At 38.1% G+C, this 14,808-nt stretch overlaps 2 protein-coding genes across 6 annotated transcripts in view; one reads left to right on the top strand and one right to left on the bottom strand.

The window, feature by feature from the left end:
* The window catches only part of TDP1 (tyrosyl-DNA phosphodiesterase 1), a 43,609-nt gene extending 37,904 nt beyond the window's left edge, over nucleotides 1–5,705 (bottom strand). Inside the window, exons 1-5 of one of the 3 annotated variants that reach the window (XM_035328589.1) lie at nucleotides 5,583–5,705; nucleotides 4,445–4,995; nucleotides 3,053–3,096; nucleotides 1,458–1,513; nucleotides 357–453 (exon numbers count right to left, since the gene is read on the bottom strand). In XM_035328589.1, the coding sequence (XP_035184480.1) occupies nucleotides 357–453; nucleotides 1,458–1,513; nucleotides 3,053–3,096; nucleotides 4,445–4,995; nucleotides 5,583–5,587 (753 nt within the window). In that variant the 5' untranslated portion in view covers nucleotides 5,588–5,705. Of the gene's footprint in view, nucleotides 1–356; nucleotides 454–1,457; nucleotides 1,514–3,052; nucleotides 3,097–4,444; nucleotides 4,996–5,138; nucleotides 5,428–5,582 lie in introns of those variants that run through there. The other 2 variants (XM_035328592.1, XM_035328591.1) reach the window with 2 other exon arrangements.
* Nucleotides 5,706–5,905: 200 nt separating this feature from the next.
* EFCAB11 (EF-hand calcium binding domain 11) overlaps nucleotides 5,906–14,808 on the top strand; it is a 57,326-nt gene continuing 48,423 nt past the window's right edge. For 2 of the 3 annotated variants that reach the window (XM_035328603.1, XM_035328602.1), the window contains exons 1-5: nucleotides 5,906–5,946; nucleotides 6,657–6,750; nucleotides 10,150–10,195; nucleotides 12,481–12,582; nucleotides 13,958–14,048. In XM_035328603.1, coding sequence (XP_035184494.1) covers nucleotides 6,673–6,750; nucleotides 10,150–10,195; nucleotides 12,481–12,582; nucleotides 13,958–14,048 — 317 coding nt within the window. In that variant the 5' untranslated portion in view covers nucleotides 5,906–5,946; nucleotides 6,657–6,672. Of the gene's footprint in view, nucleotides 5,947–6,656; nucleotides 6,848–10,149; nucleotides 10,196–12,480; nucleotides 12,583–13,957; nucleotides 14,049–14,808 lie in introns of those variants that run through there. The other variant, XM_035328604.1, reaches the window with a different exon arrangement.

The following is a 14,808-nucleotide window of genomic DNA, read 5'->3' as shown; positions in this document are numbered from 1 at the left end:
CACTAGAACTACGCCAGTGCTTCCTTTTCAACCAGACAGAACTTGAGCACAATGTTAGCAGAGAAGGTCCACACCTCTGTGAGCCACATAATGTTTTTGAGGGCAGCCATCCTATACCAACTTCTTGTGTGGGTGGCAGCCTACCATAATCACAGACTACTACAACCATAGTTCAGACATTCCTATGGTCCTGACAAAGATAATCCTTAAAGAATAAAAAAATTATTGACTTCCCATATAAAGTGTTTCTCTTTCCATCTATGATACTGAGTTTGGTTAATTCCTGACTTTTTGGTTAATTTCTAACTATCGAGATGGGTCAATTTCAACCAAAGGATGATAAAAATATCAATTACCTGACAGAAACTAATGTTCTCAAAAGGGCGTGCTTGTGCAAGCAGTTGAGCTTTGGATTCCCTCTTCTCACCATGAACTATCAACAATGGCTTCTTCCTGAAATAAAATGAGATTACTATTAAAACAAATGAATTAGTAATCAGCTCCAACAAGCTTTTGATGTAGCTATGATTTCTGGCTCTTAAATCCAATTGCCCACCAGAAAGATGGCACTAAAGTCTACATGCCTTACTAACTCAAAAAAAAACAAAACATTAACTACTTTCTCTAAGAGAAAGATATTAGAAAATTTTAATAGAAAAAAGACAGGAGGTGTATGGAGAAAATCAAACTTGAAAATAAAAGCTAGTAATACAGGATCTTGTAAGGAACTCTCATCTGTGTAGCTGGAAATAGACAAATAAGATCTCACAAGTACTGATATAGGGAATGTGGATATATAAGAATTTAATTGTTTCTTTACAGAAAAGGTCAAAAGGAGAAGCTAGGTCTATTTTAGCAGCAGTTTCATGTTTACTTCCTAATACTCTGGTTCTACTGAATTTTGTAGAAAAGGCAAAACAGGAAAAAAAACTTGTCTTAAGTTCACTTCGTGTTGCAGGTTACCATTTTCAGAATGGAACTTCAAGGAAATAAGAACTACTTTAATGACAATATCCAGCAACTCCAACCGTTACTTAACATCCCAATCATTTTCACACAGTTTTCTTACGCTCCTCCTACATTCTCCTTCCTCACGTTATCTTTTTCTTGGGTCTGTAAATTGTATGGCAGAAGGCTTCTTGTTCCATCTTCATAGGTCATCTACTACACTGTAGTACCGGTGCACAATGGGGCCATTTAAATGGTGACTAATAAAAATCAGAAACCAGCCAGACTGAACTCTGTCCATTTAATACTTCTCAAAAAAAGGGCAAGAAATCAATAGAGAAATATAACTGTGGAGTAAGTGTGAAAGTAAAAAACAATAGCCTACACATATACAACCAGTAAAAGTAATTTCCCAATGAATGTAAAAGTTTATCATTCAGTTGTAAGATGAACTCACAGGAACAGAATTACTTGAAAACTGTTATTTCATCTTTGGAAAATAAACATACCTGAATTCCTGTGGATACTGTCTAACAAGCCATTCCACATCTATGCAGTAATTAAACTTGTGCATAAAAAAGGAAAACAAGCTCATTAAAAAGAAAACAGCTGTTTGTCAAAACAACAGATTACAACAAAAATGCATAAAGTTATTGTTCATTACCACTTCTATGAATGCACTATGATGCATCATCACAGAATGACAGTATAAAACAACTTCAAACAGCATGTTTTAAGAACAAGTACATTTTTGAATTCCAACTGCTTTCTTTCATGTCTCTTAACTTAGGGATGAATTTGAGTCATTTTACATCACATGCATGATGTAAAAGCTGCAGTGCAAGAACCATCTCTTTGGCATCTGTTTACACCATGAATGATAGAAGAGCTTCCATGCAATCTAGGAATATTTTTCTTATTGCAACACACACCTTTTTTTAAACCACTTACAATTACATAAAGATGCATTTTTCAGTTGCATTTTCCTAGAACAGGAAATGGTCTTATAAACACTTCCATTCTAAGAAGAACATGGGATTATATATTTCATAGAACCATAGAATGGTTTGGGTTGGAAGGGATCTTAAAGATCACCCAGTTCCAATTCCCCTGCCGTGGGCAGCGATACAACCCACTGGACCAGGTTGTCCAAGGCCTTGTCCAACCTGGTCTTGAACACCTCCAGAGAGGGGGCATCCACAAACTCTGGGCAACCTGTTCCAGTGCCTTACCACCCTCTGAGTGAATGATTTCCTCCTAATCTCTAATCTAAATCTCCCCTCTTTTAGTTTAAAACCACTCTCCCTTGTCCTGTCGCTCTCTGCTCAGCCCCCCCCCCCCAAAAGTTGCTCTCCATCTCTTTTATAAAGTGCCCATTAAGTATTGAAAAGCTGCAGTAAGGTCACCCCAGAGCCTTCTCAGAGCCAGGCTGAACACCCCCAACTCTCTCAGCACATCTCCATAGGAGAGCTGCTCCAGCCCTCTGATCAACTTTGTGGCCCTCCTCTGGACCTACTTCAACAGGTCCACATCTTTCTTGTGCTGGGGGCCCCTACCTGGATGTAGCACTCCAAGTGGGGCTTCACAAGGGCAGAGCAGATGGGCACAATCACCTCCCTCCACCTGCTGGCCATTTTTGATGCAGTTGACCTGGGCTGCAAGTATGCACTGCTGGCTCACATCAAGCTTTCTGCCTACTAAAACCTTCAAGTCCTTCTCTACAGGACAGCTCTCCATGAGGTCTTTTCCCAACCTGTACTGGACTGCCCTGACCCAGGTGCAGCACCTTGTACGTTGTTAGGTTCACATGGGCCCACTTTTCTAGCTTGTCCAGGTCTCTTTGGATGGCATCCCTTCTTTCTGTTGTACTAACTGCACCACTCAGTATCATCTGTGAACTTGCTGAGGGTGCACTCAATCCCACTGTCTGCATCATTCATGTCATTAATAAAGATATTAATCAGTACCGGTCCCAAGACAGTTGAAAAATATTCAGGGTTTCCTCTATATTTTAATGAGGTTCCCTACTTGTACCAGCTACATAGCAAACACAGATTATCAGGTTTGAGGTTAATAAAGTGAAATAAGCAAACAAGAAACTCACCTGAGCAGAAGAAATGAGAGTCCCAAAAAGAGGAGACAAAATATCTATTAAAAACATTAAGATATAATTGAGTAAAAAAGTTCAAGTAAACATCCTGCATCTTGTCCAGCATGATAACTACTACAACATCAGTGCCAGATTGTTCACACTTAGTGCATAAGATCATATGGAGAAAGGGAGATTAAACTCCTCTCTCTGCTGTACAGGGGCCTTGAAGAACTGTGGCAGGGTAGAAACCGTAAGGGTACAGTTAACCTTATCTGCTGCAGGCTGTTTGTACTAGTACTGACAGCAGTTCCAATTCTCCTCCACTTTTTAAAATTCTTTTTAAAGGGAGAAAGGTGAAGAATACAACAGCCCACAGCTTTGTCTGATACCCTGTCAACCAACACAGGTAGATAGACAAGAAACTTCAACTATGTGAGGGCTCCACAGCAGACTGATTGCAGGACATGTGTATCCTTACTATATTTTATTAATGGGGGCACAGAACACTAATCAGAGTGAGCATTGAAAACCTCAAAAACTGAAGTACAGCAGCAGCTTGAAAACATACACTACAAATATGTTCTAATAAAGACATGATATTTCATAACCTACCTCCATAGGAATGGTTTTATGGGTTAAACTAGAAAAAAAAAAACCAGCCTCTCCACCAGCTCAAGAAATCACCTAACAAGATAACTACTCTTAAGACTGGCCAAAAGCCACACCGTGTTCACAAGGTAGGAGAAAATGTGCAACAGTAATGCAACTGAGGTCTCAGACACCTGGCTGCCTTCAGTAATAACTGACACTCAGAAGGGGCACCTAAGGTTGAGGCACAGCTACAGTCCAGTTGTACACTAACAAATGATTAAGGACCCATAGGAGGGATTACAGATTTTTCCTACATCATTTTACTATCCCCCTGTGCACAACCCTCCTGTTAAGACTGCTTTTGATTCAGCCTGGTGACCTAAGAGATTTTTCAGAATAAGGGGATGGTTGCAGGTGCACATTATTTTTTTCCCCCCACTTACCAGCTCTACAACTAATTTTAGTTACACAGCATAGAGCACCAGTATCACACCCACTGAAGACTGCTTTATTCTGACTTATGCTCACTTCCAGCTGCACTGAAACGTGAACCCTAGCCGCAAAAACCCACTAGTGGTACCTTCCACTGTATCAAGTAACAGTGAATTAGTAGGTCCAAACCCCTCGGTAACACAAATACAAGCACAGAGGCACATAACAGAACCAATTCCTACAACATTCACATTCAGAATGTGGAGCCTCAGTTACACCATGGGATTTGGGCATTTAGAAATACCCACAGGGTATAAGGAATTGCTGTCACGCACGCAAACACCCCCAGAAAGCCCACTTCCACAAAAGTCACTCGCTCACCTTTTATGTGCAGGGCTCCAGAGTTATAGCTCTGTTCAATTCCTGTGACTTTGGTGAGAAAAAACCTGAAAGGGTTCCCTCCATTCAGCAAATCCCAGGTATCCTGGGCTTCACTAGGTGCTTCGTTACAGTCCTCTGCTTTATGATTCCCTGAGCGCTCATCTTTGCTATGATTCTGAGGTGGCTCTTCGGGAGCATCATCACGCTTTTCTTCTTTCACCCTTTCTTTGGGGGCACTTTTTTCTCGGTCTTCAGGCTCTTCGTCACTACTGGAAAGACACCAGCCTAAGCCTTCCTGGCTCGCTCTCTGCTTCTCTGCTGGAGGTGATTCTGGAGCAAGACTTTTATCACTGAACTTCACCGGAGAAGCTTTTCTCTTGTGAGCAGCCTTCCTGGCTTCGGAGCAGGGGTACTGGGGCCCGCTGGCTTTGCCCTGTGCAGTGCTGAGCAGCGAGGACGTGGACGGCTTCTCGTTGTCCGAGTTCTCCTCAGTGCTCTCATCGCTGCTCGAAACTGTCCATTTCCCGTGGGCACCCTCCTGAAGCATGGTCCTAGGAATTAAGGAAAGAAAGAGAAATCATGCTTTTCTGCTGTGCTCAAGGCTGTTTTCCTTCCCAGCCTCCACCAGCCTGTTACCACGACCACTGGTTTGGTTTTATTTGGCAGAAAACTCGCACAATTCCTACACCCGTACCTGGCGTGCTTGCCCCGGCCCCCAGGACACAAAGGAAGGCGGGCAGGGCAGCGGCTGCCAAGCAAGAAGCGGCGAAGGGGGAAACCCACACGTAGAAGATGGGCCGGAATAGGGGCGCCCCCAGGCACGCATTCAGGAAGCGGGAGGAGCCGTCCCCGCACCACGCAGACCCTCACAGACCCCAGCAGCCTCGCTCACCCCGACTCCGGCCGCGGCGCCCCACGCCCGCCGCCCGCCCCTTCCCGTTCCGGGAGCGCGGCGGCTTCCCGCGGGCCCTAGCGCCCGGGCCTGAGAGGAGGAGGAGGAGGAGGAGGAGGAGGAAGCCTGGCCCCAGCCCGCCTCTCGTCAGCCTCGTCAGCCCCCCAAGAGCCCTCCCCACCTCCGCCATGCCCCTTGATGCTGCCCGCCCCACACACCGGGCTCGTCCCAGGCAGCTGAACTAACCTCATAAATCGACATTTGAGCTCCGTGCCGACTCAGGGCAGGTGCGGGATTTGCATAATCGTTCGTTCAGCTCGGTGTTAATTACTGCAGCTGAAGTGCCCTGCTAATGAGATAACTGCACGACGACTTCAAGGAGGGAGTGGGAGGAAAGCAGGTGTAAAATTAATCAAAGTGAGAGCCTGGACTACATCAAAGCGTGCTCCGTCTAAGGAAACGAACTGTCCCAGCGTTTGGCTCTCATTACTCTAATTTATTACAGGCCTGTGACTGCAGTTAACAAATAACGCACGTGTCTTTTATCCGTGTGTAATAAAGTCAGCAAGCTACGGTTAGAAAAATAGTAGTGAAGTTTCAACTCGCATAGGTAATTTTACTAATACTCTTCTACAGACTTCAAAGGTAATATTGCATGTGGCATTTCTTCCCCAAACAACTTGTGTTTGTGTCCTTCAGTACCAGAAGATCCAACGTTTTATTATCAACCCTGGCTGAAGCTCTTCTGGGGGAAAAGCTCTTAGGAAAAATGCTGATTTCTACACGTTTTGTGCTCAATTTCTTATCTAAGCATAGATACGGAAACAGTATTTTCTAAAAGTTCTTCAGAAAATTTGATGGCTCCTAACTACACTTGCTTTCCAGTCTCTCAGTCCTATAGTTGCTGTCTATACAGGAACTTCAGTGAGGAATTAAGCATGCATGCATATTTCAAGAGAAAACATCCTACTGAAACAAATTTAATATGATTTGGTTTGTATTGGTCTGTACCAATATCTTCTAAGTTTACAAAACGGCTTTTCTTAAGCACATAAGAATTTATTTCAACAACAACAAAAAAAATAAATTGTCTGGTCTTAGTCCTTCAGCTACCATAACAGAGTTCTGACAGAGATGGGACTAATCTTCACTTCTTCACTTTTTTTTTTTTTTTTTTTATAGCATAGTTCATTCAGCAAGTGAACTATTTTATTTTTCCTATAACAATTATTCTAAGTAAAAAAAAAAAAAAAAAAAATTGGTCAGGTTTATTGGTTTTTAACCCAAATCATTTTTTTATTTTATTTTTTTTTCCCGCAGGTTTTTGCAGTGTGTGATGAAGATAAAAAAGTATTTAAGCAGAGAGGACTTTAAAGTTGCAGTGTTACTGTTGTTCGGTTACAAGCCCTCAAAGGTATATATACTTTTTTGTTTTATGTTTTGAAGATCTGGTCTATGTAAGATCCAGCATATATAGATGTCTTACTACTGAGAACACTGTTTCCTGAATGGTCTGTATAATTTAATTGGGGTAAACAGAAACACCTATAGATTTTTTGAAGTGATTTTGTTATCTGGGGATATTTATTTCACAAGAAAATAATCAAGCACTTTCCTGCTGAGAATGTATCCTGTAGACTGAGCAGAAGGATGCATTGTATTTATTGATCAAGATATTCGGTCAAAATTATTATGTTTTATTAGTGGTACACTCTATTTCTTTACTCAGTAGTTTCACTAGATGAGAAGATGTGTATATCTTAATAATAAACTGGTATTCTCAAAAACACCTATTTTTGGATTCAAGTGAAAGCTGGACGTGTTTAATCTTGACTTCTCTAATATATATCTTCCTCAGTATGAAAATCTAAACAAAAGAAAAGTTTATTGAGAGAAACCATGCATTGGGTACGCCGTACTCATAGGAAGGTACACAATAAATTGTATGGCTTAACGCAGTTCCAGAAATTAAATTTCTACTCTAGTACTGTAAGTGATCTCGAAACAAATACAAAGAACACATACAAGACTTTGAAATAAATACATGTATGTCAGCGAGTTTGTCTTTCTCATGCCATGACAATACAAGCTTGACCAGTATGTTATCATGTATATATAGCATAGAAATTATGATTCATCTTTCTTCTGCAGTTTGAGCAATATTCAAGGGGTTACTTGTGAATAATTACGTATTTCTTTTTTCTTCACATATTTTCAGAAAATAGCCTAACAAGGTCATAGATAAAATTTTGTATATGATCAGTTAATATAAAAAACATAGAAATGTTTTATTTAACTGTGAAAGCAATAATCTCTGATACGTTTCAACTATGAGTAAATATTTTCCCAGAGAGCTAGGTTCAGATCTAAAAATAATTTAGGCTTCTAAAGTGAGCCTTAACTGCTGGATTCTGAAAACGCTCAGTTTCCCCTTATCTATCTTCCACTGTCTGTTCTTACATTTGTGTTAAAATTAGCTGTTCTTCTCTTATATTCTCTGAATGTTTCTTCTGGTAGGAGTACTCAAAGCTTGATTAAGGCATTCAAACGCGAGGAGTTTCTGTGTGTAAGTCACTGATGGCTCCTTTATGGGAAGAGAATAGAAGTGGAGGACTCCCAGGAAGAAATGAGGTGCAGGTTTAGTTATTTCTTCTTGTAAAGGTGCCAAGTTACACCTGCTATGTCTCTAGACAGTGCCATGACCACCTGGCTGTAGACTATTCTGTCTGTGCAGCTGCACAAAAATTAATTAAAAACACTTGTTCCAGGGGTGATTCTGTCCTCTAGTGGTTTTGCTAGCTCCTTAAGTGGTCGCAGTTCCAGCAACTGTTGCTCTTTATCCAGTGGCTGCTTAGTGTAAAAGCCCTGGGTTGACAGGTACTTCCCTTTGTGGCTTTCACTAGCTATGGTTCATGGCTGTGCCATATGTTTTGCTGATGGCTATGCATTGTGAGTGTTCTCTGCAACATTTTGGTTGTTTTTAATATACTTATGAGAAACATAACTTCTATGCAACAGATAGGAACCAAATGCAGGTCATGGCCCTAAAAATTGATTGTTAGTATCTAGTTCTTGAGTATGTTATTGTGCATTTTACCTTGTTGTCAAAATGATTGAAATCAAGGACTAAATACAGCCCTTATATTTCTTTAGAAGTCACAAAGAATAGCTCTGACAAATAGAATACTTCTGACAGCTTTTCCAAGAAGTAGGGAATGTTGTGTATATGTTACTTGTTGAGGCAAAACCGTTTACTCAACTACACTGCATACTAACAAAATTCTTTTCAGTAGAAATGACATTTATTTAGCATAATTAACTGCAATCAATCAACCACATTTTTAGTAAATTGTTACTTCATCTTTTTTGGTCATGCTTTCATTTATTCTATAAATTAAAAGTTATTCTAACGTTACCCACAAGATGTCAGCAATGAACTCTTTACTGGAGGAAGTAGGACCTAAAAATTTGAATCACATTCTTACTCCACTTGCTTTTTCAAAATCATTAATTGTAATTTAACAAAATTCTATTTTATTTTTTATAAAATACTGTAATTGTGTGCTTATTCAAAGAGATTCTGAGCTGTCTACTGTTAAACTTAAGCCTTCTGAGAGAGGTAACTAGGAATATATGAAAATGGAAAGAGGTGAGCCTGATTTTTTGACTAAATGTACATCTGATATATTTATCAGCACATAGGAATCATCTTTTCTGGTAACTAGTAGCATTTTGGGCGTCATTCCTGGGTGACATAATACTTGTTTTTTTATATCTGAATGTTTGTTTCAGTCATCCCCTTTTCCCCCAGAATATTTTAACTGATGTAAGGTGCTGCCGTATTTCAACACCCATTCAGCTAGGTAACTGCACGTTCAGGTGTTGTTTCAAATGAAAAGAAGGTACTGCAGGAATGGTAGCCATGAAAGCATTTTGTTTTCCAAGCTGAAGTTTCACTCACTGTACTACATGTTACATTCAGATCTAACTAAAAGAGCTCTACACTGTGCCTGGGTGTCCAGTGTCCAAAAAAACGCCCAGTGTTTTCCCTGATCCAACTCCATGCCTTCACATCAGGACACCTGTAGCTCAGCATCTGCTGCTGATCAAGAAGCCAACAGCAGGACACCTTGGCATCCAGAAAGGCAATCTGAGCTCAGGGCTGCTCACTAACTCCAGCTGCTCTTCTGGCACATCTTATTAAAGCTTTCTGAAAAGGACTCCCATGTCTATTTGTCCAACACAGGCTGTGAAAAGTATTGCAGGCCAAATGGACTATAGGCTTAGGTTAACTGGTCACAGCATGTTTGGCTTGTCCATTCTCCAGAATGGACTATACTTAGAAAGCTGCCAAAGCCTTGTCTACTCCCATTGAAATGTTTCAGTGCTGCAAGTATGTGTGGTCTGGTATTCTAATAGCATAGATGCAAGAGCTTGGATTCATGAACGCAGTCATGCTAAAAAGCAGTATGAACAGAGCCCAAAGTGGACGTCTGTGCTTTTTTAGATATACACTCCCTTTTTGTTCCTTAAATTGTTCAAAGACGTTTGCCAGTAATCTCTAGGTCAGTTCCGAATACAGTTCTGAAAAGTCAGTCTTTTTGTTTTCATCACGTCATTTAGATTTAAAATCTTAGCTTTAAATCTTTTCTTACTTAAATGGCATAGATGATAACACTGTAGTATGATATGTATTACTATGAGATCAGCATTTAGAGAAGTCACATACTGTTCTTATAAAATGGAAAACATACAAGAATTCAGATTTATCACTTCTGTAGAAAACCACTGTGTTGTATCTTCTGTGTTCTAGGTGGAGGTGGATGCAGTAATGTTTTCTGTGAAACCAGAAAATTCAGGTAACATACAAACACTAATCAGTCAATGATCTCCACTCATTTCTCATTCATACTTTTTAAAAAATAAAATAAAAGTCTGAAGCTTGGTCTCTAGAGTTTTGAAAAACTGGAGGTAGATTAATGATAAATGAGCTGACCGTAGCTATTATAGAGGATTATAAGATTTCATTTAGTTTTGGAATATTTTTAGTGCTAATGTGTTAAATTTAACTTGGAATTCACTTGGTTCTCAAAGTAGCATTTCTTAATGTTATATAGATCAGTGACAGAGAAAAACAATTAAAATATTGGTGTTTGAGTTGATGAGTAATGTAAAAGATTTTCATTAAAAAAATATTTTCTTTTGATATAGTTCCACCTGAGCAAATACACAAGTCTTACAGCACAGTTCAATTCAGTAAGTGTTTCTTTCTGTAACAACACCCCCATTCACATAGTTCTGCTTTTTTTTTTTTTTTTTTTCCTGGTCCTCAACCTTATCAGTTGTGCCAGTGGGGCCATGTGGCAAATTGTAGAGATTACAGAGATTGTACAGATTCTTGTAAAAAATAAAAGTAGTGAAAAAAATGGTTGCTTTCATCAAGAAAACTCATCCAATTCACCACATGGCCCACAAGAATTTGTGCTGGTACATTTGAAGGGTGTTGTGAGGGCTGTGTCTCCGTATTCTGTATTGATGCCTAATCCTGTGTTCATTAAATCTCACCCTTACTTTCAAATTTTTAGTTTAAGCAAAAATAGATGATAAAGATTTAACTTGGATTTTTTCAAGATAAAAGCCACACATGAATGCCTGAACCAAAATAAGCGAATAAATACATAAAGATAGACTATGGATTTGTCAATGTCTAAATGGTTTGAATATTTCGTTAACATGACCTTTTTGTGGGTTTGAGATAGCTTTACAGCCTGCTATAGTAGCACATAAATTGCCAACTCTCAAGATCAATGAATAGGCGGCACTCTATTATAGGAGTCATTCTATAAAAGGAAAATTGTATACTATAATTTTCTGGGCTTGTATGTTACTCTGAAAGAGAAAAAATAAATGGATGGAAATCTCATATTGCTTTTTATGGTTTCACTTCCATAGTTATCCAATTGAATGGAAAGCTGTTCATGCAGGCAAGTTCAGTATGTTTAGGCAACCTCTGTTATTAAAGAAATTGTGCGTGTACAGAGCCTAGCAGTTGAAATCAGCATGTCTTTGTAATCCTGGAAACTGAGACTATAATAGTTCTTAATGTATGATTTTTCAAGAAGAAATAAGGAAAGAAGCACCAGAAAGCCGTAGGCTTGGAGTCTAAGATTTGAATTGAGACGGCAGGTGGAGCTGAAGGAGCTGTGCTTTTGAGCCACTGCAGAAAGAATAGAATCTGAATGAATCAAAAGAAAGAGAAGTGCAGAGCTTTTGTTATGTTATTAGATTAAATAAATAAATAAATAAATAAATTGAAAAATCCTGCAGAATACAGTTATGTCACCTTCTTATGAAAATTAAATTGTTAAAAATGACCATAAAGCATGTATTAGAAGGATATGAGAAAAATATTAAACAGTGTTTGAATTTTGAGCCAAAGTGTTGTTTTATTTGCCAAAAACTGTATCTGCAGAAATTCTTGTATACATATATCTGCATATTTCACGAGGAGACCTAAAGTTTGGGGGGCAGAATTTTGTTTCTAAATTTTATGTTTTAGTTCAGTTTTAGAACAAGTGGTCAATTCAAACAGTACTTGCAAAGTGGGTTTGCTTTTTAAATTTCTTTCAGTTTTCATTCATTAAAAGGATAAGATAAATGTACAAGTAAAGACTTCAACATAGTACACAGGCGGAATAAACAATCCATGTTTACGCTCAATTTTAGTGTGACTCTCGTAGGAATCTATATCTGATTATTTCAGAGTTCTCTCAGTGCTGGGAATGATGCCAGATACATTGTTTATGCAGCATCTATGGAACTTTATCCATGGCATGCAAGTGCTTCTGACTGAGAAAAGTCCAACATTTCTTTCCAGTTCAAGGAAAGATGAGATGAAAGATTACAAGAACTTAGTAGAAGTACACAGATACATTATAAGTCAAATACAGAAAATAATGAGAAATTTAAATAGACATTGAAATGTTTGCATGAGCCAACTTTGAAGACTTTTATTTCCTTTTTTATTTTTGTATTTATTCTTGTAATTAAAATGAATTGTAATTATTAGACCGTAGTAATACATGTTTTGAATGAGGAAAATAAAACTGACATTTTTCAAGGAGATTTATTTCCATTTTTCCAGGTATATTATTTGAAAAGTTTTTAGATCTCATGAGTGCAAGGAAAGCTGCACAACTATACAACAGTAAAACAAGGCAAATATTCACAGCTTTTGATGTGCAAAGTAAGTTCCTTCTTTGAAACATTTTGAGTGTTAATTCTAAAATAAGAAAGCAAAACAAAACATCTGAAGGAAAGAAGAAGAGGTAAAGATGAGGTGTTGTGGATGTTGCCACATGAAGTGAAAAACTACCAGAGTAACAAAGATGGTGATGTTAGTATTAAATAAACTCGGGCTCAGTAGGCTGCAACGTTCTAGTTGGTAGCTCTGGGTTGTCTGTTGTACTGGGCTCCTCCAGCTGTTGAAAGAAACCTCTAGCCACTCACCCTCCCTCCTTGCTGTTATTACCTCTCATTATTTCTCTGTTACTCTTACTCCTGTGTCGCCCTCATATATTTATGCCACATACTTCAGACATTTCTGTCCTTGGTGATGGCTGTAGATCTTTTTCACTTCTCATGATAGATCAAGGAAGGGAAACCAAAGCAACATGAATTTTCTCTAGTTCTTTTTGTGAAGTAGATGTGGTGATTCTTTTTTGTTCCTGTTAGCCAGCAAAGAGGATTTCCCATCACCAAAAGGAAAAAAGCCTCTGAGCAAATAGACACGAAGGTGATCCTTTCCTGGTTTCTTCCTGACCTGAGATAGGACTATGGCCCTTAAAACATGTGAAAATGAAACATATGGCAGATCAGATGTTGGGATGATCAGATGAGCATTCACTGCAGCTTTTTGCTGTGAACTGAAAGTAGCTTTTGAAGTGTTATTTTTAGTGAGTTATTTCAAAGGACTTAACTGTTTCAAGCACTGTGCCTTTGTTTGTCTTGCTATCTGCTGCACACCATCTGTAATAGCACGGTTTGAGGTGCTTTATTTCCAGTTGGATCTGGAAGTGAATTTATAACCTAAGTGACTGATCAGTTGATATTACTGATATGTTTCAGGAGCTTCAGCAGGATTGAACTGAAGGAGAAAGGTTTTATGGAAGAAAGTGGTTTTTTTTTTTTTTTGAAACAGTGCTCATAGTGACTAGCATGTCAATGAAAATGATAGATTTCAGATATGATTTGACATATTTGAGAGTATATATTTTCAAAGTTTCACAAGTCTGAATTTCAATTCAAAATATCTACTTTTAAAATGAAATATTTTAAATAAGAGAATTGTGGATATTTTAGGTAGTACTTTTGAACAGACTTCACACTGGCACAAAGGAACTTTAAAATCCTTTCTGAGTATAAAATCTTTCTGAGACTGCTTATCAATATGATGTAGCCATCCTAAAATATTTTTGCAAGTACAATAACTTAAAGTGTATAATCATTTCAGAAATGTGAATTGTTTAGCTCCTGTGCAAACATAATTGTATTAAGAAGTGTTTGTTTGTTTGTTTTAAGCTAATTTGTATTATTTCTCATGTCTAATCTTAATTTAAAAGGTAGAGGATCTTTGACTTTTGAAGACTTCAGGAAAACCTTCAATTCTGTTTCTCCGAAAATATCTGGAAGAGTCGTACCTGCAGCCTTCAGGTAAGACAAACAGAGAGATCCTTTTTCCTGCCTAGCAATCTTTTTGCTATATATGTTTCAGTAAATTGAAATGATTAGATTTTTTGTGCAACTGAAGATACGGGCTTCAGCACATTATTATGTAAATGCCTTTAATAATGAATATTATAAAATTAAACAAAATACTTTAATATAAAAATAACACAATAAATAGAAATAATATATATGATACATACAATAAAATAATAGATACTATTAAATACAGGAAGTAAATTGTTGCCTGAACTGTTTCTCAAGAAACCAAGAGTTATTTACTTTTAATTTTTCCTCCTGTAATCAGGAAATCTACATTCAGGAGCTGTCTCTTGAAAAATTTAGAGTTGAAAACTAGTGCATCTGTATCTTGTAAGATTTGGCTGAGGAGTGAAAGGGTAAAATTTTGAGAGTTATTTGTGGATCATAAAAAAAAAAAAAATGATTTTACCGCAGCAGTTGCAAGTAAGCATTATTTCAAAAGTGTTTTGGAAAACATTGCATTGCAAAGGGTAAAACTTTCTTTTTGTGATATGAATGATTTGTTTGGTAGTAACTCAGGCACTGAAAGAAGTGCTACACTTTTGAAGGCATGGCATCAGGTAGGTTGCTGAGGTCCATCTTTAAAATAGGTTATGTGCAGTTTTCCATGAAATTTCCCAATTTTGAATTTCAATCATAATCATGATGAATTTATTAAATGAAGAGAAGTATACCACAAATGTTGCAGTATACCATACAACTAGGG

Source organism: Oxyura jamaicensis, chromosome 5 (genome assembly GCF_011077185.1).
Source record: "Oxyura jamaicensis isolate SHBP4307 breed ruddy duck chromosome 5, BPBGC_Ojam_1.0, whole genome shotgun sequence".
Taxonomy (NCBI): Eukaryota; Metazoa; Chordata; class Aves; order Anseriformes; family Anatidae; genus Oxyura; species Oxyura jamaicensis.
This window is presented reverse-complemented; position numbering and strand designations above follow the sequence as displayed.